Source organism: Haliaeetus albicilla, chromosome 16 (assembly GCF_947461875.1).
Source record: "Haliaeetus albicilla chromosome 16, bHalAlb1.1, whole genome shotgun sequence".
NCBI lineage: Eukaryota > Metazoa > Chordata > Aves > Accipitriformes > Accipitridae > Haliaeetus > Haliaeetus albicilla.
In genome coordinates, this window is record NC_091498.1 from 32,392,592 (window position 1) to 32,416,942 (window position 24,351).

Below are 24,351 nucleotides of genomic sequence, written 5' to 3' on the forward strand. Positions count from 1 at the left end.
TGACTACAGATTTGATTGTGATGATATCAATATTTCCTAAAACAGTAGAAAAACAGGTTGCTCTGCTTCCGGGAACAAGGTGTAAACTTACTCTATTCTTATACCTGAAGCTTGGCATAGACTTGTGTCTGCTGTAGTGTGGACAGATGTTAGCAAGGAGCAGCCTGTCACCTGATATGGATCAGTAAATCAATCAATGCCATAAAGGGAGGGGAGGAGAGGAGGGAAGGCACAGATGTGAGCTCTGAAATTACAGGCAGGTGGCAGTAGACTGATTAGTGTTGTTTACCAACCAACCAGGTGTAGCACAAGCAGTTACTTGCAGACCTTTACATGTTGCAACACCAGTGTGGCTCAGTCTTAGGTGGAAAGCTGTCTTTGTTAAACTACGGTAAGGAGTCCAATAGCATCAAGCGGGTTAATGTTTTATTCTCTCAGTACCATTTGTCATGTGTGGGGTGTTGCTGTCTTTGTGAAAGCAACAAAGCAAAGACCTGTTGCTCTGAACTGTGTGTATTGATGTGATGTTGGTTCCCACAGGTGGATATCTGGTCTCTGGGGATCATGGTAATAGAGATGGTGGATGGAGAACCCCCCTATTTTAGTGATTCTCCAGTCCAGGCAATGAAGAGACTCCGTGACAGCCCTCCTCCCAAACTGAAAAACTTTCACAGGGTGAGCATACTGGCAAACACTTGTAAACCTGATGATTATCATGGGGAAACATCCGTATCAGCCGTTCCCAGTAAAGCTGGCTGTGAAAGTGAGCTTGCTAGGACATGTTTCTTGGGGAACTTCTTTGGCCCTGGTGCCTCAGTGGATGCAAGCTGCTGCTGACAGCTAGTGGCTGGCTTGGGAAATAGCCCTAATAATGTAAGGTCCCTTGCACATAAACCTGATAATGCAAATCAAAGCTGCTTCAGGTGGACCCAACAGTTAATATCGTGCTGATGTTAATAGTGTAGCTCATCTTCTAGGGAAGTAAACAGGAGGATCCTTGCTCTTGAGGGTTCCTGGCTTCACAGCTTTCGGGACTGCAAAGACTGCATTATGGTCAGAGCAGGAGAGCTCAATACAGACAGTAGCTCATGGAGACACTGCAGCTGCATTGAAGATGAACTCAGCTTCATGGTTTCTTATGAAAAAGTAGCAGTGACTTAAGAAATACAGTGGTTACCTTTTAGTCACCACTTAGAGCAGTCCTCCTTTCATTTCAGTCCAAGCCTCTGAGATCAAATAGCTTCTGCAGCATTCTGAGCTATCTGGCCTTTCCAAGTAATCAGAATATCTGCAGCTGCTAAAACTGAATTATTTAACAGAGTAGACTGCTGAACTAACAGCATACATTCAAACATCAACAGCTGCTCTTTCCTCTTTGCCTTTGCAACACTATTTAGAATTTCAAGGTCACATTCTGGACCCAGTGCTTGCACTCCTTAGGCGGTGTAAAGCCACTTCTGGTCTGGATTGCACACCTTGCTTGGTGAGATGACCCTACCATGGGCTGTGAAAGCCAGAGCTATTTACAGTCTTGCTCTGCTCCACTTTGTCCTGGGAAGCAAACTGGCTTCCAGCAGATCTCTGCGATTGCCAGACTGGTGGCCATCCTCCCCTGTCTCCCTGCTGTCTGAGTGGGGCTCAGCACCAGCTGTGGATGCAGCCCTCCATTCTGATTACAGTTAATGGCTTGCTGTGGTCAATGACTTTAGTGCTGGGTGCAACAGGTTAAACGGAGTATCTCTGCTGCTTTTCTAAAGTGCAGGTAGATTTATTGACAGAGTGACAAAGGCTGGATTCTGGCACTCGTACTTAGCTGTGTTGTGCCTTCTCCCTCTAGCAATCACAGTGAAGTCGTTCAAAGCACTCATGAAATAAGCAGTAGTTCAGTGTGAACAGTATTTCATGATCTACTTCTAAGTTAACCAGAGCTCAGAAAATGCCCCCAATCTAAAATGGATGTAATTAGTGGCATTAAAATAAATAAATATATGCCAAGTTCATTTTTTATTCAGTTTTAATGATGCAGAGGATTACCACCAGCAAGAGATGTGCAGTGCCTTGAAGTGGTTCTTGGGTCTGGCTACTCAACAGGCTTTTACACATCTTTCAAAGGACAAACCTGCTGAGGTCATTTAGCTTTTCAGAATACTGTTCTGCAGTTTCTTCATCTTCTTGTACCAGCAGCATCAGGTTTGCAGACTCTCAAAGCCTATTTGGGAATTGTATTTAACTACTTTTCCCACAGTCTGTGGTCAGTAAAAAAAAATGAATTGATCAACCCTTCACACCCAAGTGATGTGCCTCGGGTAACAGAAATTCTGTTGAATTTTTGAGCTGAAATGTAGAAAAGATTAAATAACAAAATGGGAAACAAAATTAACTTAGATGGAAGGACATGGCAGGCAGTCTTGTCTTAATTTGCTGTGCCCCATTAAAAAGAAAACAACCTGTGCAAATGTTGTGCCTACTGGTGACAAAGTTATTACTGTAGCATAAAAAGCATGCTATCTCATGTTACATTTCTGTGCAAAAGCAGGGTTACAAAGCTGAAATGTGCAGGATCCTTCATAACCAACCCTACCGCGGCAACCTATTGTCGCATGAACTGTTGCCTGGTTCCTTTATGGGGTTGACTTGGTTGGTTGCTTTTTCACAGACCTCCCCAGTTCTGAGAGACTTCTTGGAAAGGATGTTGACACGGGATCCACTAGAAAGAGCAACGGCACAAGAACTTCTGGATCACCCTTTTTTGCTCCAGACAGGACTTCCAGAGTGCCTGGTCCCCCTTATCCAACAATACAGAAAGCGTACCTCTACCTGCTGACTTTACATAAGGGGAAATGCTAGGAAAAAGTAAAGTTTATTTAAAAAAAAAAAACACAAAAAACCCCCAAAAAACAAGAGACCAGGCAGTCTCATCCCGTGAATGGTGCTTGGAACTTGTCAGCAATCATTTTAGAGGATGAATGTGAATACTGTCCTTGCATTCTCAGCCTTTTGTGGCTTCTCTTTTGCTGAAGACAATCAATACATACATACTAGATCCAAATAAGACCAAGTATGTCTCAAGAATAAAGCAGGTGTTTCATGGCTTGTGGATTGCTTCGTCTGAAGAATAGCATTTTAAAGTGGAGTCTGAAGTTGCATATCTGAATGTCTGCAAGTTCCTGCAAACCTTGGCTGCTGACTACTGAACTGGAACAATATTTCCCAATCAGAAATGTGATCTTTGTTTCCTTAGTTGTACACTGGAGTCTTGAGCTGACTCAAATGTACATTTTGGGGCACAGACCCCTTTAAACTCTCAAACAATGCACAAAGACTTGGCATTTTTTTCCTCTGAGACTTTTTCACAGATGATTTTAATTTCCTTCGGTTAAATGTGGACCTAGAAAACTGTACATATTTTCCTAGGGAGCAGATGTGATATGTATATATTTGTTTCTAAATGGCTCTCTTGCATCAACATGCTTCTCTTTTGCTGAGGAATATGTATGGTTTAGTGGTCAATCTTGAATCCATTTCATGATCTTAAACTTTTTTGGGGGGAAACCCTTGGATACAGGCCTCAAAACAGACACTGTGAAGACAGGTGTTCTTGCCACCAGGATCTTGTGGTTGAAAAGTCACAAGATACTACACCTCCAGTGCTGGTTGGAATGGCTCTCTGAAAGCTTGTGTTCCTATGTTTGGTTTCCAGGCACCTGACTTTGCAAGTCCTTTCTCTCAAGAGAGCCTGAGAAATGCTGCCCTGAGACAGTTGTTGGGTAGCACCTTGAGGATGCTCTAGGAGACTGAATGAAAAAGTTTCAGCTGTCCTGTATATCCCTGGAGAGGTTTTTGTGCTCGTGTGAGGCGGTTTGTTAGCCCTCTATCTCCCCTGCTTGCTACTGCAGAACATGAGGAGAAGAGAAACTTTTGATGTATGTTTTGTTATTGGTATGCCCTTCCCCACCATCCCTTTGCCAAGACATTTGGAAGGTTACTGGTTGTCTAAACAGCTCTTTCAGTTATTTTAAAATAGATTTAGACATTTTGTATGATACACTCTCTGATCAGTGAGATAGTCAAGGTATTTGGACTCTAGGTCAGGATGTAACATTGTACAGTAATGGTGTGTATTGTTGTGAGGTCTCAAGAATATAATCTTACATGTGGAACTGGGATCCTATTTTGAAACTCCAGATAGAAATTTATTGGAATTTAAGTTATTCTTGGGACAGTTCTACTGGCTCAGAAACTAACCTCATAATTGCATTTTCTTCAGAAGATGTTAATAATCTCTATCCTCTGCTATTTACTCCAGTTACAGATCCTGCTTCAAAATTGAAGCCACAGTTGATTACTTGAAGTAATTTGTGATGGAATTCATCTGCACTGATGCCAGCCATCAAATGGTGGGCACCCAGTCTGCGAAGCATATAGGTTGGCTCTGTAGACCAAGGTGAGAGGAACACCTCTGGAGGGTGGTTCATCTCCATTATCTCAGATGCCTGCTGAAGGACAAAATCACGCTCTCTTGATACCACTCGGCCTGTGGCCAGTAGAGGGATCGTAGGTCGTTTGCCTAGACTGGATGTCTAAGTTTGGGGCTGATGAAGTTGGTTGAAATGAATTCATTTAGCTCCTCCTTAGCTGCACTGGAAAATTTTTGATGTAAAATGTTTCTGTATTCCAGATATACTGCTTTTTTTTATGCAAAAGAGCAGGGCTTTGAAAAGATTTATAATTTGAAACAAACGATCCTGCTCGTCTGTAGTTGTGAATCCTTTGCACTTGTGTTTTAAATTAAAGTAGATCTTGATTTATTCATAAGCCTGTTGTGGTGCTGAGATGCTTTAAAATATGTCTATAGTTCAGAGATGTAAGAGAAGTGTGAACCTTGAAGTCTGGTCTAACTTATCTATTCTGTAGCTATGTGGCTTTTAAAACAAGAAGAGACTATAGCAGAAGCCTGGATCCTGAAACATTTCTGGGAGACAGGGATGACAGGTTTAACATTTAACACTGTTTTATACTTCGGCCCAAGTCTGACTAAACACAGTGAGGGAAGGCTCTTGAAAGATTGCATTCAAGTATCTTATAAAATTTTAAAAACTCATTACCATATTTGTGAAGAATGCAGAAAGTATCTATCTTCCTGTCCAATACAGAATTAAATATCTGATTCTTGTGTTTCTCTCTTTACAGTTCGTGCTTGGCATATCACCAGTTAATTGCTCCATTACTTACATGAGCGTGGAATCAAATATAAATCCTAAGATAAACCTAGATTAGTTAAAAGATTGAAGCTCTGTCTCCAGGGCCAACAACTCCTTCCCCAAGAACCAGGCAGCCAGTTAGGAGAATTATGATAAGCAGAGCAGGTTTGTAATTTGCATTGCAGTAGTATTCAGGAGTGAGATTTCTTGTATGCTAAGTGGTATCTTAGTATATAACAAAATGTAGCCTCTTCTGTGAAGAGCTCATAGCCTACTCAGTGGGTAATTATGCTTTGAGATGATGTTTTCTCTGAATATCTTTTCATATATGCTTTCAACAAGGTTACACTTATGTCTCTGGGTTTTCTGTTGTTTTATGTCATGTTTCACCTGAATCGTTCCCTTTTATTCTTCCTTCCTGTCAGCCTTGCTAGTATCGAGTCTTTTCCATGCTGCCACAGCCCTGGCAATCAGCATGTAGTAGGCCTTTGAAGATGGCAGGTTGAATTTATATGAACAATTTGCTGAATCAAATGAGGAGTCTGTGACTGTCGTCATCTCCCAAGTGCACTTGTCTGTATATAATGGTGCCTGTCCTCCTCAAACAGGGCTCTGTGCTATTGAATGCAGCAGCTTATTATCCCATTTATTTCAGAACGGGACAAATCTTTCTCTAGAGGCTCCTATCTTTAAACCAGTGATTACAGAAGGACCCTAGATCAAATGAGGCTCCTGACTTTTAAGATTGTTCAGTCTGGTGAGAAGAATCCTACTTTTCCCCCTGCAGCCCAGAGAAAGCATTTTGCTATGCCCTAGGTCCTAGTCTATAAATGGGGATAATTATAAGTAGTGAATCTTGAGCGCGTGGAGATACACATGGGGCAGGGAGAGTGTCTCTAAAATACAGTAGCTATTGTGCAGCAATTCCTTCTGTAGTAGCAATGGTCATGTCAGCACCATATCTTTATTACGGAGGTAGAAGATAATTTTGGATCATTCAGTACAAATTGAGCCTGAACTATAGCTCTCAACTGGATATAGTTTGTAGGAATACTTAGAGCAGCTTGCGATATGCAGAGTGGCCACTAAATATTTGAAGGTAAATTTTCCTGTAATTGCAGGAAAGGGAGCAGAGAGAACTGGCTGTACACACTGTCTGTTCTTCAATTAAAAATTGGGGCATCATAGTTGTGCAGACTGGAAGGAAATGAGTTACTGTTGCTTACAAAGGAGGACAGGATGGCCAGACGTTTGTTTGGACCTGTGAAGGGACATCAAAGGCTTCTGGGTCCCTGACTGCCTAGGGAATGATGATAGAAATAAAGCTAAAGCAACCAGCTACATGCATTTTCTGGCTATTCGCTTCTCGATGTTTGGTTGACAGCATCATATTCATAGGGATCTGCATCTGTTCACCACAGCAAACTGATTTGCTTTAGCAATGACCTTCAGGCCTTTTACTCGTGTCTGTAAAGTGCTCTGAAAACGTGAAGGGCATGACGATAACAAAGGCGCTAATAGCAAGCCAGCCTGCTGAGGAGAGCTGCGCTTGCCCTAACTTTCCCACTACCACCAGTCTGCACTGGATAGTGAAGAGACAGCAAGGGGAAGCCTTCCCCCGGGTTGGCTTCTCATTTGAAAGTGTGTGCCATGTTAGTCTTTTAGTTTTTTTTTCTTTTTTTTTTCCTAAATGTCAGTGCTGAATTCTCATTAGGGAAGCTCCCTGTAAAGGTGTTGGCCAAGAACTCAACAGAGATGAGTTCGACTGCTGTGTCTTTTGTTAGTAATGCTCTCGTTTTAGAGAGTCCCCGTGCCGATCCTTCAGGTACAATGTCTTGTGTTTGTATCCCTTGTTGCGTTTGGAGTCTTCCTTTGCTTAGAGATCCTGATTATTTCTTTTTTTAAGAATATAGCACAAAGTTTGGGCTCATGAAAGTAAGTATTTTGTGCAAGAGAATTTAGCGGTAGAGAAGGAGATTTAGAATATGCCACATAAAAGATGAAAATGTGGAAAGAATCTAAGATTGTGCCTAAATCTGCTGCTGTTCAGTGTCTGACCAGGCACTATTGTTGTCTTAATTACCATTGAATTTGGTTTCTGTATGTAACAGCCTTATTAGAGAGACCTGTCTGATCCAACTACCATATCACCCTGTGGTCAGCAAGTACCCTACGGTAAGCAAAAACACAGGGAGGGCTGCACAGCCACATGAAGAAATCTCCAAAGATGTCTGAATTCTGTGGGAAGAAATAGTGCTGGAAAATCAGAAGGTAGCATTTCTCCTCTGGAGTATGTAAGTAACCAAATGCTGGTGTGACTCTATGAGCCGTTGTGCTGCTGGAGGGATGGTCAGAATTCACCATGTGTTGTGTGAAACCTCTACAGTAACATTTGTTTTAGTGCCTTTATTTACTTTTGCCCGTTTCTCATCTTCCAGAAATTTCATCACATTTTGTGTAGAGACAGTGTTCTGTCTAGAGGAGCATTGGCACGCCTGACCTCTGAGGCATGAAGACTGCTTCACTTCAGTGCAGGGAAAAGGTGTTGATGCAGAATGTGGTCTGTACTTTATCTGAGATGTGGCTTTGCTTACAGTTAGTGATTCTCCCATACACACTCTAAAAAGTACTTTTAGAAGGTATTTTTTTAGCACTAAGACGTGATCTGCGTAAAACATACCACCTGTTTTTCACGAAATTCTGCATAAATCACCTGATAAAGCTGTGCCAGTGCTTTGTTTAATAACAGAAGGGTTGCACAATAGAAACTGTGATGTGGTGTAAGTGTACGAGTCATCATGGTGTGTTTTCTTTCTCAGGCTTCAAACATCAGAGGATATTAATAACATGAATCCAAACTGCTGAAGTTAAGTTTTCTTACATCTGTGTCATGGTATAGTTGAGCTATAATTGTTTTTTGAAATGTCCACACCTTTAAAAAAGCCTCATGAAGAGCATTTTATTCTGGCATTGTTTCAGCCCTTGTTTTGGCCAACCAATTTATGTCGTTCAAAGGCTGTCAGAGCACTGATGTTCTGCTTGGAGATGATGGCAAAAAGAGCTAAAAAGGTTAGAAGAGGAGAGCGCTGGGTTCAGCCTGCCATATTGTCCTCAAAATGCTCACAGGCGGTATGAGAGCTCTCACTGAATGGTGTAGCTGAAGAACTGGCATAATGCAGTAATGAGAGTTCTCTAGGCAGGAAAATGAAGCAGTTGGGGAATTCTGACAGGCAGCGCTGGGTGAGTTGGCGCAGGCTGGAGGGAAGGAGGCTGTAGCGCTGGTATCCCTTGTTGCATGGGCTGCAGCTTGCGCTGGTGCTGTAGGTGGGGAGCAGCTGCTGAACTGAGACTGAACCTGCCCGACCTGGCTTAGAGTATTTGTCCTGTTGTGTGCTGTGTGGAGGAAGAGAGTGCATCCTTCCCCCTTTTCACTGCAGATGCCATTAGGGCTGTCCCTGTCAAACATGTTCTTCTTTGGTGATGGTGTCAGAGGAGAGAGGAGTGAAAACTTCTGCTGACTCAGGCCCTGCTGTTCTACCCGGGCTTTACATGTCTGTCGCTGTAACATGGGTTTATTCTGTTGGGTTAATTCACTGTAAGGGTTTGAAGGAAAAAAGCAACCCCTGGTGCCTTGGCAATGTTCGTGGAGAGGGGGACACCCCGTGCCCACCTTTTGGTCTGAGCTGGGTGTCTGGGTTCCCTCCAGAGAGAGATGGGATGAATTTCCCTTAAAATAACCTCTGAAAAACTTCTCTGGAGGGGTTTTGGGTGGCCAGCATGGACTGGGTGGCTGAACCTGGCAACAAACCCCTGTTTAGCCAGCATGAGAGCTGTGTTTCTGCTGCACTAGATGCCGTGTGTGCAGCAGAAGGGTGGGATAAACACCAAACAATTCAGTCTGTGTTGAGCAACATATGCCATGTAATGACATATAGAGCAGGTGGTGGCTGTTGTGCCCCTAGAAATACAGTTAGAAACAGCTCTGAACAGCTTTTGTTATCAGCGGTCTCAGGCTGTAAAACAGTGAGCATTGCGGGTTTATATTTATGCTGATGGGAAGTTTGCATGTACTTAAGCTCAGTTCCTTGTTTTCCTGGTTGCATCCATGTGCAGCTGGATCCAGGGGCATAACCGCAGGCACTGTTGCGTGGCTGAGAAATGCAGATTGACTGTTACTGATGTCTGGAAATAACTGGTGCTTAGCAGTGACTGGGGAGCCCCGCTCAGGGCCTTTGTCTTTCTGGATGGGTTTTTGGTGTGTTTCTCCATTTGCAGCCTTTCCTCACTGTTACAATTGCTGTGGCTCTGCTCTGTGCTCTTGCCGGGAAAGCAGCCCCTCCCCTTGTGCTAGTCCCGTTTCTGACACCATCCTTGATCACCATTGCCAGTCCCAGTATAGAAAGCCGTGGGCTCATGATCACGGGCTCCAATTTGGAACTGCCAACACTGCCAGCTGGTTTAAGTCAAAATATTAAACTGCTTCCTGGCTGCAGTTCTACCTTGCTGTGATGTTTGTTTGTCATCTTTTTTTTGAAGGCCCTCAGACTTTACCATGTGAGTTGAGACTTCAGGGATGGAGACTGTTCTATAAAACAACAAAATTGATCTAAAACTGGAGTAATATTTTACTGCTTCCTGAAATACAGTTTCAGTCCTGGAACAGCGAAGGCAACTGCTCTCAGGAGAAGGAAGTGGCCATTAGTAACACGTACCCACCCCAGAGCTCCACTGTACCAATGAAGGAGCCCAACCAGGTGTCAGGTCGAGCTAGGAAGGGAACAGAGCCCATGTTGTGGTACCCTGGCATTGCTTGGCCAGGGTTTTGTGAACCTGTTGCTGACCACAGCGCTAAGTGTTCTGCGCTGAGCCTGGTCTGTACTGGGAGATGCTTCTGCCAGCGGTCAGAGCCGGCGAGCAGCCACGGGGTTGTGCTGTGAGGGGTGAGTGTTGCTGCGGGGTGGGAGAGAACCAGCTCCAAGTGTAAGGCTTTGTGTTGCTGTCCTAGTGTGTCTGTAAAGGACCTTTCTGTCTCGTGGTAGTAGCTTTGCTGGCCTGAACTAGGACTAAGCCGACACAAGGAGTGTGAACTCACCAGAATAGTTTTGACTCTGGTTGAAGTGCTCTTCTGACCTGTGCTTGGGGGGGGAGGAGGAGGAGGAGGAGGAGGAGGACACTGCCACTGTATTAGAGTGAAGCAGCGTCGCCTGTAAGGGGGCTCAGGAGCAGTATTTGGACTGTGAGTAATTTGCTTTGCTAGATTTGGTTATTAAGTACAAGGAATGGAATGAACTAGTGCAGAGGAGAATGTGTGTGAGAAGGATTAAAAAAAACCCCACCTCACTGCATATTTAGTAACTGAAGAAGTTGAATTTGAGAACTGCAAGCACAGATGGCAGAAAACTCTGGGCACTTGATGTCTCTATTAACAAACATGTGCATACATCAGGCGACATTTGGAACTTGTTCCCATATGCACTAACTGCAATTAAAAAAAGGTCATCTAATTTTTTAAGAAATGCAATGTTTTATTTTTTTTGAAAATAAATAAAAATCAGAAATTTACAATACATAATTCCAGTATTATGTTAACACCACAGGGGAGGTGTGGTCTCTTCTTGGGTGTCAGACCAGGCTTGGAACATCTTGTCCCTCATACCTACTTGAGCTGGTTTTTGGGTTTTGTGTGGTGTGGTTTTTTTTTTTTAATAGCAGCACTTCATAATGCGTTTATGAATGCAGTGTCTAGGTGTAACTGTTCTTGTGTAACAACCACTGTATGCTGTAGGTTTGCTGTGACTGAGCTCACTTTTCCAGAAAAGACAGAAACCTGAAGAACAAGTTGAGGGGTGAGTGGGGACTTTACGAGATTACACTGCAGTGTGGCACCTAAAATTTTAGGGAGAGGAGAGAGACTGTTGCTCCAGTCAGAAACACATCTCCTCTAGTATTGTCTCAAATTAAGGGCAAAGATTTTAATAACGAGAGGCTGGAAAAAGTTCCTTTTTTAGACCATGGTCTCACCCATTTCTCTTCTGTGGCTGTGTTTGAAGACACTGTACCCTCTGCAGCTCTATAAGGTAGCAATATAAGGGGGCTCAAGTGGCCAAATAAATACATTGAGGGTTTCATCAGCGCAAGGTTCTCTAGGCAGCTGGTGCTAAGACATGCAGTAGTCATAGATGTGCTCAATTGCAGGTTGAGGTTTGGGGGTCGTCCCCCCCCCCCAGTTTCTCTTCAGCAGTGTTTAGGGGTTTTTGTTGTCTTTTGTTGTTTCCTTGAACAATTTGGAAGAGTCGACCTACAGTATCTCATCTCTAGGATAAGTATTTGTAGTAAAATAGTTGCAGTTCCCATTTCCTTTTGTACCCCTAAGTGTATCTTCTTCCACCTCTTAATTTTAAATTGTCTTGCTATTTACAGATGTATGACTGGAGATGGTTGACTCTCTTTTTTTGGGGGGGGGGGTGGGGTGGTGTCACGTCAGTTTCCCCCCCTCCACTCATGACATCTGGTGACCACAAGTGCCTAATTTCACAGGGTCCCTGTGACCTGGTGCATGTATACTTTGGCAGGCCAAACTCCAATTCTTGGGCTAACATTATTTCAGGGCACGATATGAGGAAGGTCAGGATGTGGCTGATCTGTACTGAATTATTGCTATTTCCTGCTTTTTTAGGATCCATAAGCAAAGTCTGTCTTAAATGGTGCTAGGAAAAGAGTTGGACCATATGTTTCCACTTCCTTCCTGCTGGATGAGTGAGAACTTGCTGTGTCAAAGCTGTTCAGTGCACAAGGTCATACAACAGGTGAGAGAAAGTGTGCAAGGTGACAGGTGGCACTGGTGTAAATAAAAGTTCTGCATTCACAAAAATAAGGCTTTGCTGTCCTAGAAAGTGGGAGTGTAAAGATGGCCAGGAAGAACCTACCCTTTTTCTGTTGCAAGACAGGACCAAGATAATGGGAATCTGGACCTCCAGGTGTGTTCTGCTGGAAGTTTTTTGTGTTATGTGTTAGTGAAGACAGACAGCAGCAAGTATGTGCTAGGACTAAGAGAGGCTGAGGACCGTTTGCCCTTGAAGTCATATGGCTGGGCCATTTTCCTTCAGTTAGGCTGTGGAATGAGATGTACCTGTTATGTCACCAAAGTGGGGAACCTGCTGTTAGTTACAGGTGCACGTATTTCGTGAAATGGGAAGTGACTAAAGCTTTGAGGGAAGGCGTGTGCAGCACTCCTGTAAAGGGAAAGCAAACAGCAGGAGTAGCATGTAGTCTTCCCCTCAAGGTCCTAAAGAACATGGATCTTTGAGCAGTTTGTTTTTTCCAGCAGCAAGGAACAGATTCTACAGCTCACTGCTGAGCCCTCTGTTGTCATTAACTGGGATGGCAGCATGTAAAAGAAGCTCCAGAGAACTGCTTTCTGCTACCTGAATGGATAATTCAATGTGTTTTCTTATGAGCTGTACTCAGCTTTTTGCATAAGGGAATCTTATGGGCAATATAACCGGCTGGCTCTTTATTTGAGCAACAAAATTATTTTCAAACAATTTATAAATTTTGTTAACTGTTGTTACCCTAAGCCCATTATATGGAACTAATTTAGCTTCATGAGAAAAAGTTTCAGTGAAGCTCTAAAAATGTCAGATTGTTGTAGACAAGAACTCCACTTTTTGTGGTAGCTGGAACACATGATGAGGCTCTTTGACTCCTCATAGTCTGCCTTACAGTTGCCCAAGGAGCCTGCTCAAGCCTGGCAGGGTCTTCAGGAGATATGGATCCAGATCTGAGAACTTGGCTGCAGGCCTGTGAGAGTTGAAGTTAGAATCAGCCCCTGGGAATAAGGGGAGGTTAGAAAGAAGGAAAGAAAGAAGAAAAGCTACAATGCTGGTAACACACATTTGCACAGAAGGAAATGCTGGTTTATGTTGTATGGATACCAATGTACTGAAAACTGTCCTTGTCTGACTGGGGCAGGGGGCCCAATTAAAAAGCCAACACTAGTTGTGCAAGAAAGTGGTATGAGGTTCTATCAAACTGACCTTTCCTCCTATAACCAGAAGCTGTGTCTACATTAGCAGGTAGTGTTGCCAGAAGGAATGGCGCTTTAGAAGACAACAGTTTTTGCTGAGCACCTGCACCCACACTTACAGGTATTTCAGGAAGCTTTATTCTGGGCTAGCTCTCAGTTGGTAGAAGCATATTAGGTGGGCTACTGGAGAGTGTCTCTCAGTTAACTTTTGTTCAAAGGGATCTAGCTCTGAGACCACACTGATGTGAAGAGATGTGTGTGATGAATGATGAGGGAACTTACTCTCAAAACTGAAGTCTAAATCCAGGCTAAAATATTAATGTAGATGCTGCTGTCAATGCCAACAACCAGCTTGTCTTCAGGCACAGGCCCTTTCATGCTGCTTAAATACCTTAGTGCTAAGGCTGTGGAAGACAAAGAGCGCGAAGTGCTCTCTGAAGGGTGATCTCTTCAGACTACTTCCAGTATCTAGCATAATGAAGTAGTAAATTCCTGAAGGATTTCAGGAGTTCCCCAGAGCGGAAAGGGAGAGTAGTCTGTCAAGGTAGTCTTTAACTTCACTATATATCTCCATAAATCTTCTTGAAGTGGAACAGTAAGGCAAGCATCTCTCAGAATATGCTTTCTTCGATCTCGACATCTGTTTCAGCTCCTGGGGGCTCAGGCACAGCTATTGTGAGCCTTGACACCTCTGCCACTGGGATCTTCTCTTTCAGTTGTTCTGTAGACCCTTGTTCTCCCTCAGGAACACTCTGAACTGCTTCCTTCTGCATCTCAGGCTCTCCAGGAAAGCCTGGTTTCGCGTAGTTCTTCACCATCTCCTGCACCTCCATATTCAGAGTTTTCAATTTCTCCTCATACTCTGCCAGTGCCTCCTGCTGGAGCTGCAAACAGACACCTCAAATCATTCTCCAAACACTGAAGCTAAGCAGACGTCAGGCTGAGAATGGTATAAAAACCTTCTCTAAAAGAGACCAATATGATGAGATGTTAGTACTTCACGATTTTGGTCTCAACCCTATATTGAATGACTTGTCTCCATCCCCCAGGCAATCTTTGGCTTCCCTGAAGATGAAAGCAGGGAGGATTGCTGATGCATGTTATTCTAATTTGCACCACAGTTTGATGAATTAAGACTGCGTGTTCACTGCATGTGAACCTTGAAAGAACATGAATGCGTTTTGTGTTTTGAGAGTTTCAGGAGCTTGGGGATGAGACTCATCTCTTCTAAAGATGCATTTCCATCACACTTTAAAATTTAGGGTGTTTCTGTATGGTTAGATGAATGCTAGTGCTGGCACAGGGAGTGCAGCACCTCTGATTTAGAAGGTGGTTCTACAGGAGCCTACACAGATCTAAGTCAGTCATTCATTTTCTCAGCATACTGAGGAGTGGGTGTCTGAAGTGTGTGTGTGTAGGATGAGTGTAGCATTAATTAAAGAATGTGCAAGGAAGACTGATCCCCTGCAGTGTTTTGGATTTACTGTACTAAGTAACAGCACTGACCCTGAGCTTCATCTTTTCCTTTACCTGACTTTCTTTCTCCTTGATTGTTCTCAGATTGTCTGCCTGCTTCTCTTCCAGTTTCTGCTGATACATGGCTGTCTTTTGTGTCACCTTTAAAAAGAACAAATTAAAAAACCACTTGTATTTAAGCTTTCATCAACAAATGCTTTAGCATAACAGCAAGATACAGGGTTATAGAGCACATGCCACAATATCCCCCTCATTCCCAACTCTGAACAATTTCTGCTGGCTCTGAGTTATCTGTGTAGTACTTGCAAAAGCATGCACGTGTGTGGCACATGCACACAGACGGTCTGCTCTGTAAGGGCATGGGTCTCTGAAGGGCAAAGATGAGATCCTTAGGGTCTCCTCCCCTTCTGCAAAATTTTGCACATTATTAAATAGACGTGGGGTTACGCTGCTGATTAGTTGTGCTTCAAAAATATCCCTGAATTGGAAATGTAAAATATCCTAGACAGCGCTGTTTGCACTGCATCTCTGACCAGGTGGGAGGACTCATTAGATCCTTATGGACCTCCAGTATTTTAGTAAGGGTAGTGGCTGTCTTCAGCTGCAATTTGGCTGTCTGAATTACACACTCAGAGTCCTCGATACAGTAGCAATTTAACATGATTTAAATGCCTCCAAGAACTCGCACTGTGAGCCACGCTGATGATATACATGAGACACCCCCACTTTGCAGAAAACAGAGATGCTGTGACAGAGGAGAACTTACCAGTTTGATTGTTTGCACCACTTCCTGAATGTGAGAGTTATTAATTTCTTTCTTCAACCTTTAAAGAAAGGAAATGTATAAAACCCTATAATCCATCTGTTACCTTTATATAAAACCTGTTTATCAATACTGATAAAGTGCCATACAGTAAGATAGGACTGCTAGTTCCCACACAGAAAGACAGGTGTGTTATATTCTCACAGTGTCCTCCCACATTCAGAGCTTGCTGTAATTTTAGGAAAGGCAAATAAAACACCATTCAAATTTGCCTGAGACATAAGCCAAATAATTGGATTAAAATTCTGTTTTTTTCAGCTTAACAGACAGCAAAAGGACCTTGCTATGACCCGGAAGCAAAGGAGGTGTAGTGTACCCTCTTCTGTACCCTTGAACACATGAAGCTGTTACGACTGATTCATATCATGCAGTACTTGACTACACAGACTTGGTAGCAGAGTATTATTTTTATAACAGCAAATGGGAAGGAAGGCTGCAGCCATTATATGCCTAAACACAACCTCTTAACTGAGATGGTTGTTGAAACTGATTACAAACAGATTCTAGAGAGGCTGGGGAAGACCTGTCTTTGATTCTAAGGGGAGACAAATACCCACCAAGGCATGGGGGTAGGCAGGAGGTATTTGGAAGTGCTCTTAGGCTTCAGCTGAAGTGACTGGCAGGTGCATCATCACATCAGCAAGAAGCTTACATGTCACATAAGAGAGCCAAAGAGATGGGTGCATAGGAGGCTTGTCTTCAAGGTACAATTTCTCCATCTGTAATGACCTCCCCCTGCATTTCCATATGAGCTCCTACTCCCTGTGGCAGGGCAGGAAGTGTTTCTAAGGCACTGCTCCTCTCAGGCTATTCAGAAGTCCAGTAAGTGAAACCAATCTTGTGGACTCCCTTACACAAAAAAATTTAGCCCATGGAGAAAGCTCCGGAAGCCACTGTCAACAGTGGCTGCAGAAATTACATTATTGCTACAGCTAGGGAGCAGATGTTTGGCTTTGCTATGTATATGCCTGTGTACTGGAATGCAAGGGAGAAAAAGCGCTAAGCCAGGAGTGACGGCAAGCCAGCCCACCTTCCCTGACCCCTACAGCTCTGCCACCACCTGTTTGGCTGCTTTAAAAAGTTTCCCTGTTGGTGACAGAGACTGTGGTGTAGCACTGTTCCCTGCCTGGAGCAGGACAGCTAGTGTTCTGCATAGACAAAGCCCAGTAACATCTAACCCAGTACCTCTCCTGAGCCACCTTGTCACTTGTATTCCTCATCATGGTTTGGATTCGGTCCACTCTCTTTGCCTCCAGCTTCTTCTTAATGTCTTTAATGTTGCTGCAGAGAGAAGAGAGTGCTGTGAGAGACAGGACTGGTTACAAACCCCAGAGAGTGAAGCAGCCCTCCACATTTGTTCTCTGGAGTGCTCTACTGGCCAGAAAAGCAAAGTTTGAGTGATTGTGCAGCAGAAAGCCGTAAGTCTTAAGAATATTTTAAGTCCTGTAACTTCTTTTTTTTAAAGGGAGTCATAACAAAGGGAAAAGAGAAAACACTTTATATAATTAGGTTGTATTGTATACCTACACTGGGGTCCTCTGGAGCAGCAGCAAACTTGCTGAAAGTACTTAAACTGCTAAATTTAAAAAAAGGAAAAAAACCCCACCTACATGTCTGTAGAGCAGAGCTAAAAAGACGACCTGAAGCAAGCAGAAAGGCACTTAAACTATGTCATGTGACTTGCAAAGCAGAAACCCTAAACACTTAAAAGGCATTTGATCAACTAGTAGGAAAGATGAAAAGAACAAAATCCAGAAAACCTAGGATCTGTGCCCCTGACTGAGGCATGTGTGGCCACCAGAAATGCTAACTGCAGGCCAGAGAATGTGACAAGACAGACAGAGGAAGGTGCATCATCAGGGCATAAGAGGCTGCTGACACACCACCAGTACCTCATCTTGGCCGCCCATGTACAAAATGATTACAACAGGACAGCTGCTAAGGGGGATGTAAAAATGGCCATCAGAGTGTGGTGTCCTGCGTCCAACAGTGGAAGGAGCGTATGCTTAAGAGAAGTGTAAGAAAAAGAACAAGTATAGGGTAATTTTTCCTTCCTCCATCTTCCCAGTCTCCTGTCTATCCTCCAGCTTCTATGCATTTATCTCCCATGAATGTCTCTCATACCCTGGAGTTTAGCTCTACTTTTGGACTTCATAGCTCCTTGCCCTGAGAGGAAAAAAACTTAATTTATATGCTGTGTGACAGCAGTACTCCCTGAGAACTTCACTGGGTGCGCCACATTTCTTGTCTTATGAGAAACAGTGAGTAATCACTTCTCTATTCTTCTTCTCCATACCATTCATGATTTTACACACTTCTGTCACATCCCCCTCAATCATCTGTTCTCCAAGCTGAGTCCTATTTAATTTCTTTTTGTGCAGAAATTAATCCTCACTGCTGACTATCCTTCCTCTTTCAAAGCTTTTTTTTCAAGATGGCATACTGAAAAGGTGACTGCATTATGGAGATAGATCTAGTGGCATAATGCTGACTTTGAATCTTCCTCTTTCCATACAGTTCCAAAAATTCTATTTGCCACTTTGGCCACTGCAGAGCTGTGAATGATGAGCTGTTTGAGAGAAGTACCCACAGCAGCTGAAGATCTCTTTCCTGAGTGACAATAGCTCACAGCTGAGCTATGGTTAGTTTTTTTCCATTCACATTATTTTGTATTTATTCATACTGAATTTAAATGCCATTTTATTGTCTGTTGCTTAAGATCTTTAAATCTTTCTGGAACTCCTCATAGCCAGCTGTAGATGTGACTGTACTAAATGACATTGTATTGTTAACAAACCATTATTTAGCTACTCGATCTGTTTTTCTTAGTCTTATCTGAATATGCTGAATAGCTGAGAGAAACAGAAGATCTGTCTTGATGAAGGACATGAAAAGAGGAAGTTTTGACTGAATTAGCAACTAAAGGCTGAGAGAGGATTTAATGGGAAGGAGGAATGAGTGAGGATTTTAGCTTCAGGACAATGTTATTGCAAGAACAAATGGATAAATGCCTGGCTAGAAATCAGTGAATTGATTCTGCCAGTTTATTTAAGTACTGGAGCCAAGATGCTCAATTCACTTAGAAGACTGAGCTGATCAGTCCCTGGAAGGGATTGTATGTGATGGACTGACTACAGCAGATAGAGATGACATCCAGTGGCCAGCAGTCTTATTTCCTGTATTTCTGAATTAGGCAGTCAAGGCTACTTACTGCAGCTTGAACACTAGTACCCTCTTTGGTGCCTCGTGGTAGGAACGCTGTTCTGGAGATCACAAGACAAGAGCTGTCTTCCCACCACTGCCACTGTGTAACTGTGTGAGACCCCATGTCACATCGCTGTACCTCAGTGTCTCACCAAAGTAAAAGAAATGCTTCTCTTCCCCTGTATTCACTCACTGTCTGTAGTACAGTGCTTTGAGATCTAGCAGAAAATGCTACCCCAGATAAGAGCTATGCATTATTACTTTGTTATTCAAATACTAAGTTTACCTTTCTGATGACTCCTTCAGTGCCTTCAGCTCAGCTGTCTGCTTCTCTCTGGCTAGCTCTATTATCTTGGTAACTTGCTGTTCAAGGGATGAAAACAGGATCAAAACCAAACAAACCAAGATGAGACACAGCACACCATCGGTATCTAATTACCATCAGATTCAGCTTTATCCCTCCCTGCACTGAATTCCAGGGGCCAGCTAATCCCTGAGGCTCTGTGCAAACCAGTGCACCACAACAGCGAGTTCAGATGTGTACACAGATTCAGTAGCACACAGGCTACTCTGTGAGCCATATCACACACCTCCAGGTTATCGTTACAGACAGCTTCCTATCCCTCAGTGCAGGAGGCAGCACCAGATTCACTGTACTAGTGGGTAGGTGGGAAACAGCAGCAGAGCTTACCTTCTAAACAACAGAGGCTAGCAGCAAGGGGATGGGCCTTAAATCTTGTGGAAACAAAGTTCTGTGGAAACTCCTGGCAGATAAGTCTCAGTGCAGTCAGACCTGCCTGCACTGCTGTCTGCTGAGAGACAGCCTGAGAGGAAAAACCCTGACTGCTGGGCTACGTGCTGTGCAGTGGGAACTCAGTTTTTTACTTCCTTTTCATAGCCGTGCTTGCTAAATCACAGTCTTTGACAGTTGTGAGACAAGAATGTTTTAATTCCTTTGGCTTCTCTCTCTGGTGATAAGCATGATTTCCAGGTAAGCTAGTTCTCAAGAGGCAGGTTTTTTATTCCCTCAGGGTTGGTATAGGCTAGACCAGCCAGTCTTCTAGACAGCTTGCAAGGTGCCTGTCAAGCCAAAGTGCACCAGGGAACCTAAGATTTAAGACATACGATGCAAACTCCTTTGGAAAATAATGATAGGAAAAGGCCTCCAAATCCTGGAATCATCCCTCTTTCATTGGAACAGATGGTGTATGCTGTATGCCATATGCCATATTTATCATCACCAGCTCGTGGACTGCACCTTGTCTCCAGGCATTACTGTGTCTCTTGCTGGTGTTTGCTTAAGGTTGGGTGTCTGAGGGTGTGGGAAGCACTGATGCACTTGCAGGGCTCACTGGTGACACCATACCTGCACACTTACTTTGACTTCTACTAAGTCAAACAGCAAAACACTTTCCAGATTTCAAGAGGAATGAGATCCAGCCCTGCCATCACCGGTAAGGGGTGGTCCTATGAGTACTGTCCCTCACAAGGCTTTCATTTTATTAGCACAGATGTGGCAATGGCAAGCACTGAATGTATTGGTGGGGCTCCTCTGTTCCCACACATCAGCCGTCCTGGTTGAATGACAGCAGTGAGTGTGTGATTGCCCCTACAGCATGTCTGTAATGCTCTTGTGGTTGCCACTGGTGAACCTGCAGGGCTTTAGCATACCTGTGTGTCACCCTAGCTCTGACAGTACAGCATCAAGCAGGGAGCCTTGGGAAGCATAGTACAGCCTCATGTACCCATGCCCCTAGAGAGCTGGCACCTGGCAGTGTATGAAGCCAGTAAATGCCACGTTAACCCCAAGCTAAGCTATCAGAAGAGTTTAAGCAGATGGAGCCTGATGTGCTCCAGGGCAGTGCTTCTCAATATTGCAGACCTATAAAAATGTTTCTGCTGGATTTTTATAGCTTCTAACAAATAAGCTTCACTGTCTACATTCTCAATTATCTTGCATGGACCTGACAATTGCTCTGAGGGGTGTTTTCTGCTCTGCGGCCACATTTCCAAGTTCACAGTTTAGTGAAGAACTTGGTTTTTCAGGCTGTCCTTGCAGGGGCAATCCTAGGCTACATTTTCTGTTGACACTTGCAGTCCTTACCTCTGTTGCATGCTGTTCTTTCTTTCTTCGAATCCCATCATGGTGTTCCTCTCCCAGGTGGATGAGGTCCATCTCCAGCCTCTCTCTCAGTTCCAAAATTCGGCTATCGATGCTTTCAGCCATTTCTACAGGATTTGCACATGTACCAACATCACCTGTTGTCAAACTCCTGCAGAACAGATACAGCAGCTGTGCTGCTTCTAGAGATGCCGATGATACAATTCTGACCTTCCTACCCCTCAGTGGGAACACCTGACACTATAAACCCAGGGAGATGTGGATGCCTGCAGCACGCAATGCTTCCTTCAGAAAAGGGGAGTCCGTGGGGAGGTGACCCACAGGCCAGGCCCTGCTGGAGACCCTGTGCTGTATTTACCTCTTCTTCTGTGTCTTCCTAGTGTGTATCATCCTTTTCTTGCATCCATAGCAGACAGGGTCTGAAAAGAGTACAGAATATTTCTGCAGCAGCTCCTCCCTCCGTTTACTTCCTTTCCGCTCCAACTCCCTCAGTTCCTTCTCCTGTTTCTTCAGCAGCTTCAGAAACAGCTTCATCTGCTGCAGTTCTACGAGGCTGGCTGTTTGAGGCTCTAAAATACAAAATAGAGGCTTTTCTCAACCTGCTGTGATGCCTTTTGGGGCCAGACAGCTTTTTTTCAGCACTGCCTTCATTCAGTCTTTCCTCCCTCAGCCTTTCCTCCCTCTTTTCAGCATTACATACAGCACAGTTCACCATCTGGTGGATGCATGGCATGGGGATGGCCAGAAGAAGTGCTGCCCTTTGGTATTTTGGCCAGAGGAACACACTGGTGGTGATGTGCCAGTCTGTCTTATGCCTTGCACCCTCTTCCACAATTCTAAGTATCCAAAAGACAGCACAATTGTTAAGCTAGTCACCAGCTCTAATTATAAGGGAAAAGCTTTGTTACTTCATTACTGAATTTTGCAAAACTGAGTTACAATGACAGGTGCTTTCATCCCTTCCAGTTTTAATGCCTGGCATTTCTTCAGCTGTGAGGAATAAATGAAAGGGCTTTTAAGGGAGATGAAAATGAGAGGGGAAGGATGCCTGTGAACTGTTGGAGAACTTGTTATCTGGCAGCAGCAAGTCAGTTAGATGTGGTTATCTGTGGCAGAAAGGCCACAGGGAGTTATCTTCTCAGGGGAAGTAACTTTTTTTTTTTTTGGCTTGGAATGTGTAAAAATTAACAGAACTTCTGGGTGTGTCTGCAACACAGTGCTGTGCTGTGCAGGGTCAGCTCCTTCCAAAAGGCTCGTATTGAGGAAACTGAAGCGTACAGCTTAAACCAAGTCTCTCTGTCAACACATCCAGACTCCGAAACCAGAGCCCACTATGCTTCATACTATGTGATGCCTTTTACCAGAGTACATATTTAAAGTAATCATAGCTCTGTCCTGGGGAACATTTTTCTTTAGGAATAACTTTTAAAAACAAAACTTAATGTACATAACAGTTACTTGGCAACATATCCTGAGTGCAATAGGTTTACACTTGTGCCTTCAGTTCAGTTTTGTGGCATAATTAGACACACTGGTTACTAGTGTTTTGTGTTGATTTGTTATCACACTGCATTAAGACACAGAAAAGCAGGTGAACAATACATTATTACAGAGGGTGCAAGTGTGCTGGAGTCTCCCTGTGGCCACATTACCTCTGGTTTAGTCAGGGTAAAGGAACCATCAAATTTGGCCAGAGCAGAACTCGGGTGACAGCTCCAGGCTCCTACCTTGCTATAAAGCTGACTTGCTGCAGTGTTCCTGCAGCCAGTGGCCTCAGAGGGCTAAAGCTGGAGCAGTCCAAAGCTCTCCTGACCTATCTGCAGGTGACAGTGGCCCAGCTTGTCTTGAGACCTGCTGTGAGTTCAATTGCAGCCTGAGAGCTTGCCACACAACATGGCAGTTGCCAAAATGGGCAAATGGTGCCACACAGGCAGGGAAGTGGGTCCCTGAGCCCAAAAATTCATATGGTTTGTCTTCAGTCCTGGCTACAACAGGCAGGGTTGGGCCAGGTCTTTTTTAGTTTGCATAACAGGCTTCATCTCTATCCCAGTCAGAAATTGGGCAGAGGGAATGTAAGATGACTGACAGGGCCTCAGCCCATGTGAAAACACAAGAGGAGTTACCTGCAATCTGCATCACTTCTATCACATTTTCGTCCTTGGCAAATGCCGCTGCTCCTGAAATCACAAAAAAGGTTCCTGTTTATGTTCTATCTTGGATCTTCAGGTTGAAAAAGGACAGTGGAGAGCTCCTCAAGAACATGGGCCACATGAAGGTTGTTGGTGTGAATACAAAGGAATTAATTAAGCTGCTGAGACACTTAAGTGCTTGGGAACTTTGTTAGCAGGCACATCAGAATGGGAACAGAATTCTCTGCCTTGCCAGAGAGAAAGGGCATTTGCTTTTTATTAGCTGAATATTGCTAGTAATGATTTGGCACATGTAAACTTGTTTTGATTAGGTGAGAAGGATATTCTGGTCTGAAATTTGAGAAAACTGATTGTTTTGATACAAGCATATTTGAAAGGACCCTAATCACATTGATACAGCAAATATCAAAGAAATACTGATTAGCTGTCAATTACTATAAAACACAATAGAAGAGAATGAGGTAATCTAAGTGTACAGTAGGGGACATGCTCTCACCTAACCTGAAATTGCTCTATCAATTAGTATATATTAGAAGCATGTTTGAGGAACATTCCTTCTGGCACTTTCACCAATACTACACCTTTAACGTTTGTTGGCTACCTTGTAGGTGCCAGTATGCAAGGAACAAACAAGCTGTTAGGAAGATCTTTCTCTGCTAGAGCTTCTTTAAACTTAGTAATAAATGCTGACTTTGTCTTTTGATTTCTATTAAAGCAAATCCATAACTTTTTTCAACTTATCCGACTGGTCAGAGTTAAGTAGTTTTTGCCCTTGCTATGTTAATGGGTCCCCATTTAATCTAATGGTCAAAAAACAGGACTGTGCTCTTATTCCCACTCTTGAAGAATGCCAGATATGGGATCTGTTCACTCTGAAGTTGTAATGGATCTTCCAAAAAGTTTGGTGCTCATCTGAGCTCATGAATAAAATTACTAATCTTTAAAGCTCCCAAGTATTATACAACTAGACTCTGGTGCAGGCACAGTCCAACAACATAGAGTTTTCAGGGGGATCTAAACATACTTAAAGTGTCAGAAATCAACAGTAATCTACAGAAAGAGACCCTTGAAAAGAACAACAAAGAGGTGAAGAGCAGGAAGGTATTATGGGACAAAGCCAAGCCAGATCTTAAAACCTTTGTCTCAGAAATATCCAGAATTATCACATTTTTGCTCAAAATCAATATCCAACCTCCAATTTCACACTTAAGATGAGAGGCTACATCTCTGCCAGAGGCCCCGCTTCTTCCTTGGACAGTGGTTCCCTCTTAATGTAGTTATCTCCCAGGGAATTCTGTGCTGAAGCTGGAAAACTGAGGTCCTCTATTAGAATCCTCAGCATATCTACA

General features: G+C 43.6%; 2 protein-coding genes across 11 annotated transcripts in view; one reads left to right on the forward strand and one right to left on the reverse strand.

The window, feature by feature from the left end:
* Positions 1-4,815, forward strand: part of PAK6 (p21 (RAC1) activated kinase 6) — a 40,638-nt gene extending 35,823 nt beyond the window's left edge. For all 4 annotated transcript variants that reach the window (XM_069804357.1, XM_069804359.1, XM_069804360.1 and 1 more), the window contains 2 exons: positions 541-675; positions 2,657-4,815. In XM_069804357.1, the coding sequence (XP_069660458.1) occupies positions 541-675; positions 2,657-2,824 (303 nt within the window). In that variant the 3' untranslated portion in view covers positions 2,825-4,815. The remainder of the gene's footprint in view (positions 1-540; positions 676-2,656) is intronic.
* A 5,890-nt stretch (positions 4,816-10,705) lies between these two features.
* PLCB2 (phospholipase C beta 2) overlaps positions 10,706-24,351 on the reverse strand; it is a 62,212-nt gene continuing 48,566 nt past the window's right edge. For 2 of the 7 annotated variants that reach the window (XM_069804363.1, XM_009918790.2), the window contains exons 25-32: positions 22,976-23,029; positions 21,211-21,421; positions 20,835-21,003; positions 19,017-19,093; positions 16,712-16,807; positions 15,470-15,527; positions 14,758-14,844; positions 11,464-14,111 (exon numbers count right to left, since the gene is read on the reverse strand). In XM_069804363.1, the coding sequence (XP_069660464.1) occupies positions 13,839-14,111; positions 14,758-14,844; positions 15,470-15,527; positions 16,712-16,807; positions 19,017-19,093; positions 20,835-21,003; positions 21,211-21,421; positions 22,976-23,029 (1,025 nt within the window). In that variant the 3' untranslated portion in view covers positions 11,464-13,838. Of the gene's footprint in view, positions 14,112-14,757; positions 14,845-15,469; positions 15,528-16,711; positions 16,808-19,016; positions 19,094-20,834; positions 21,004-21,210; positions 21,422-22,975; positions 23,030-24,351 lie in introns of those variants that run through there. The other 5 variants (XM_069804362.1, XR_011328254.1, XR_011328253.1 and 2 more) reach the window with 5 other exon arrangements.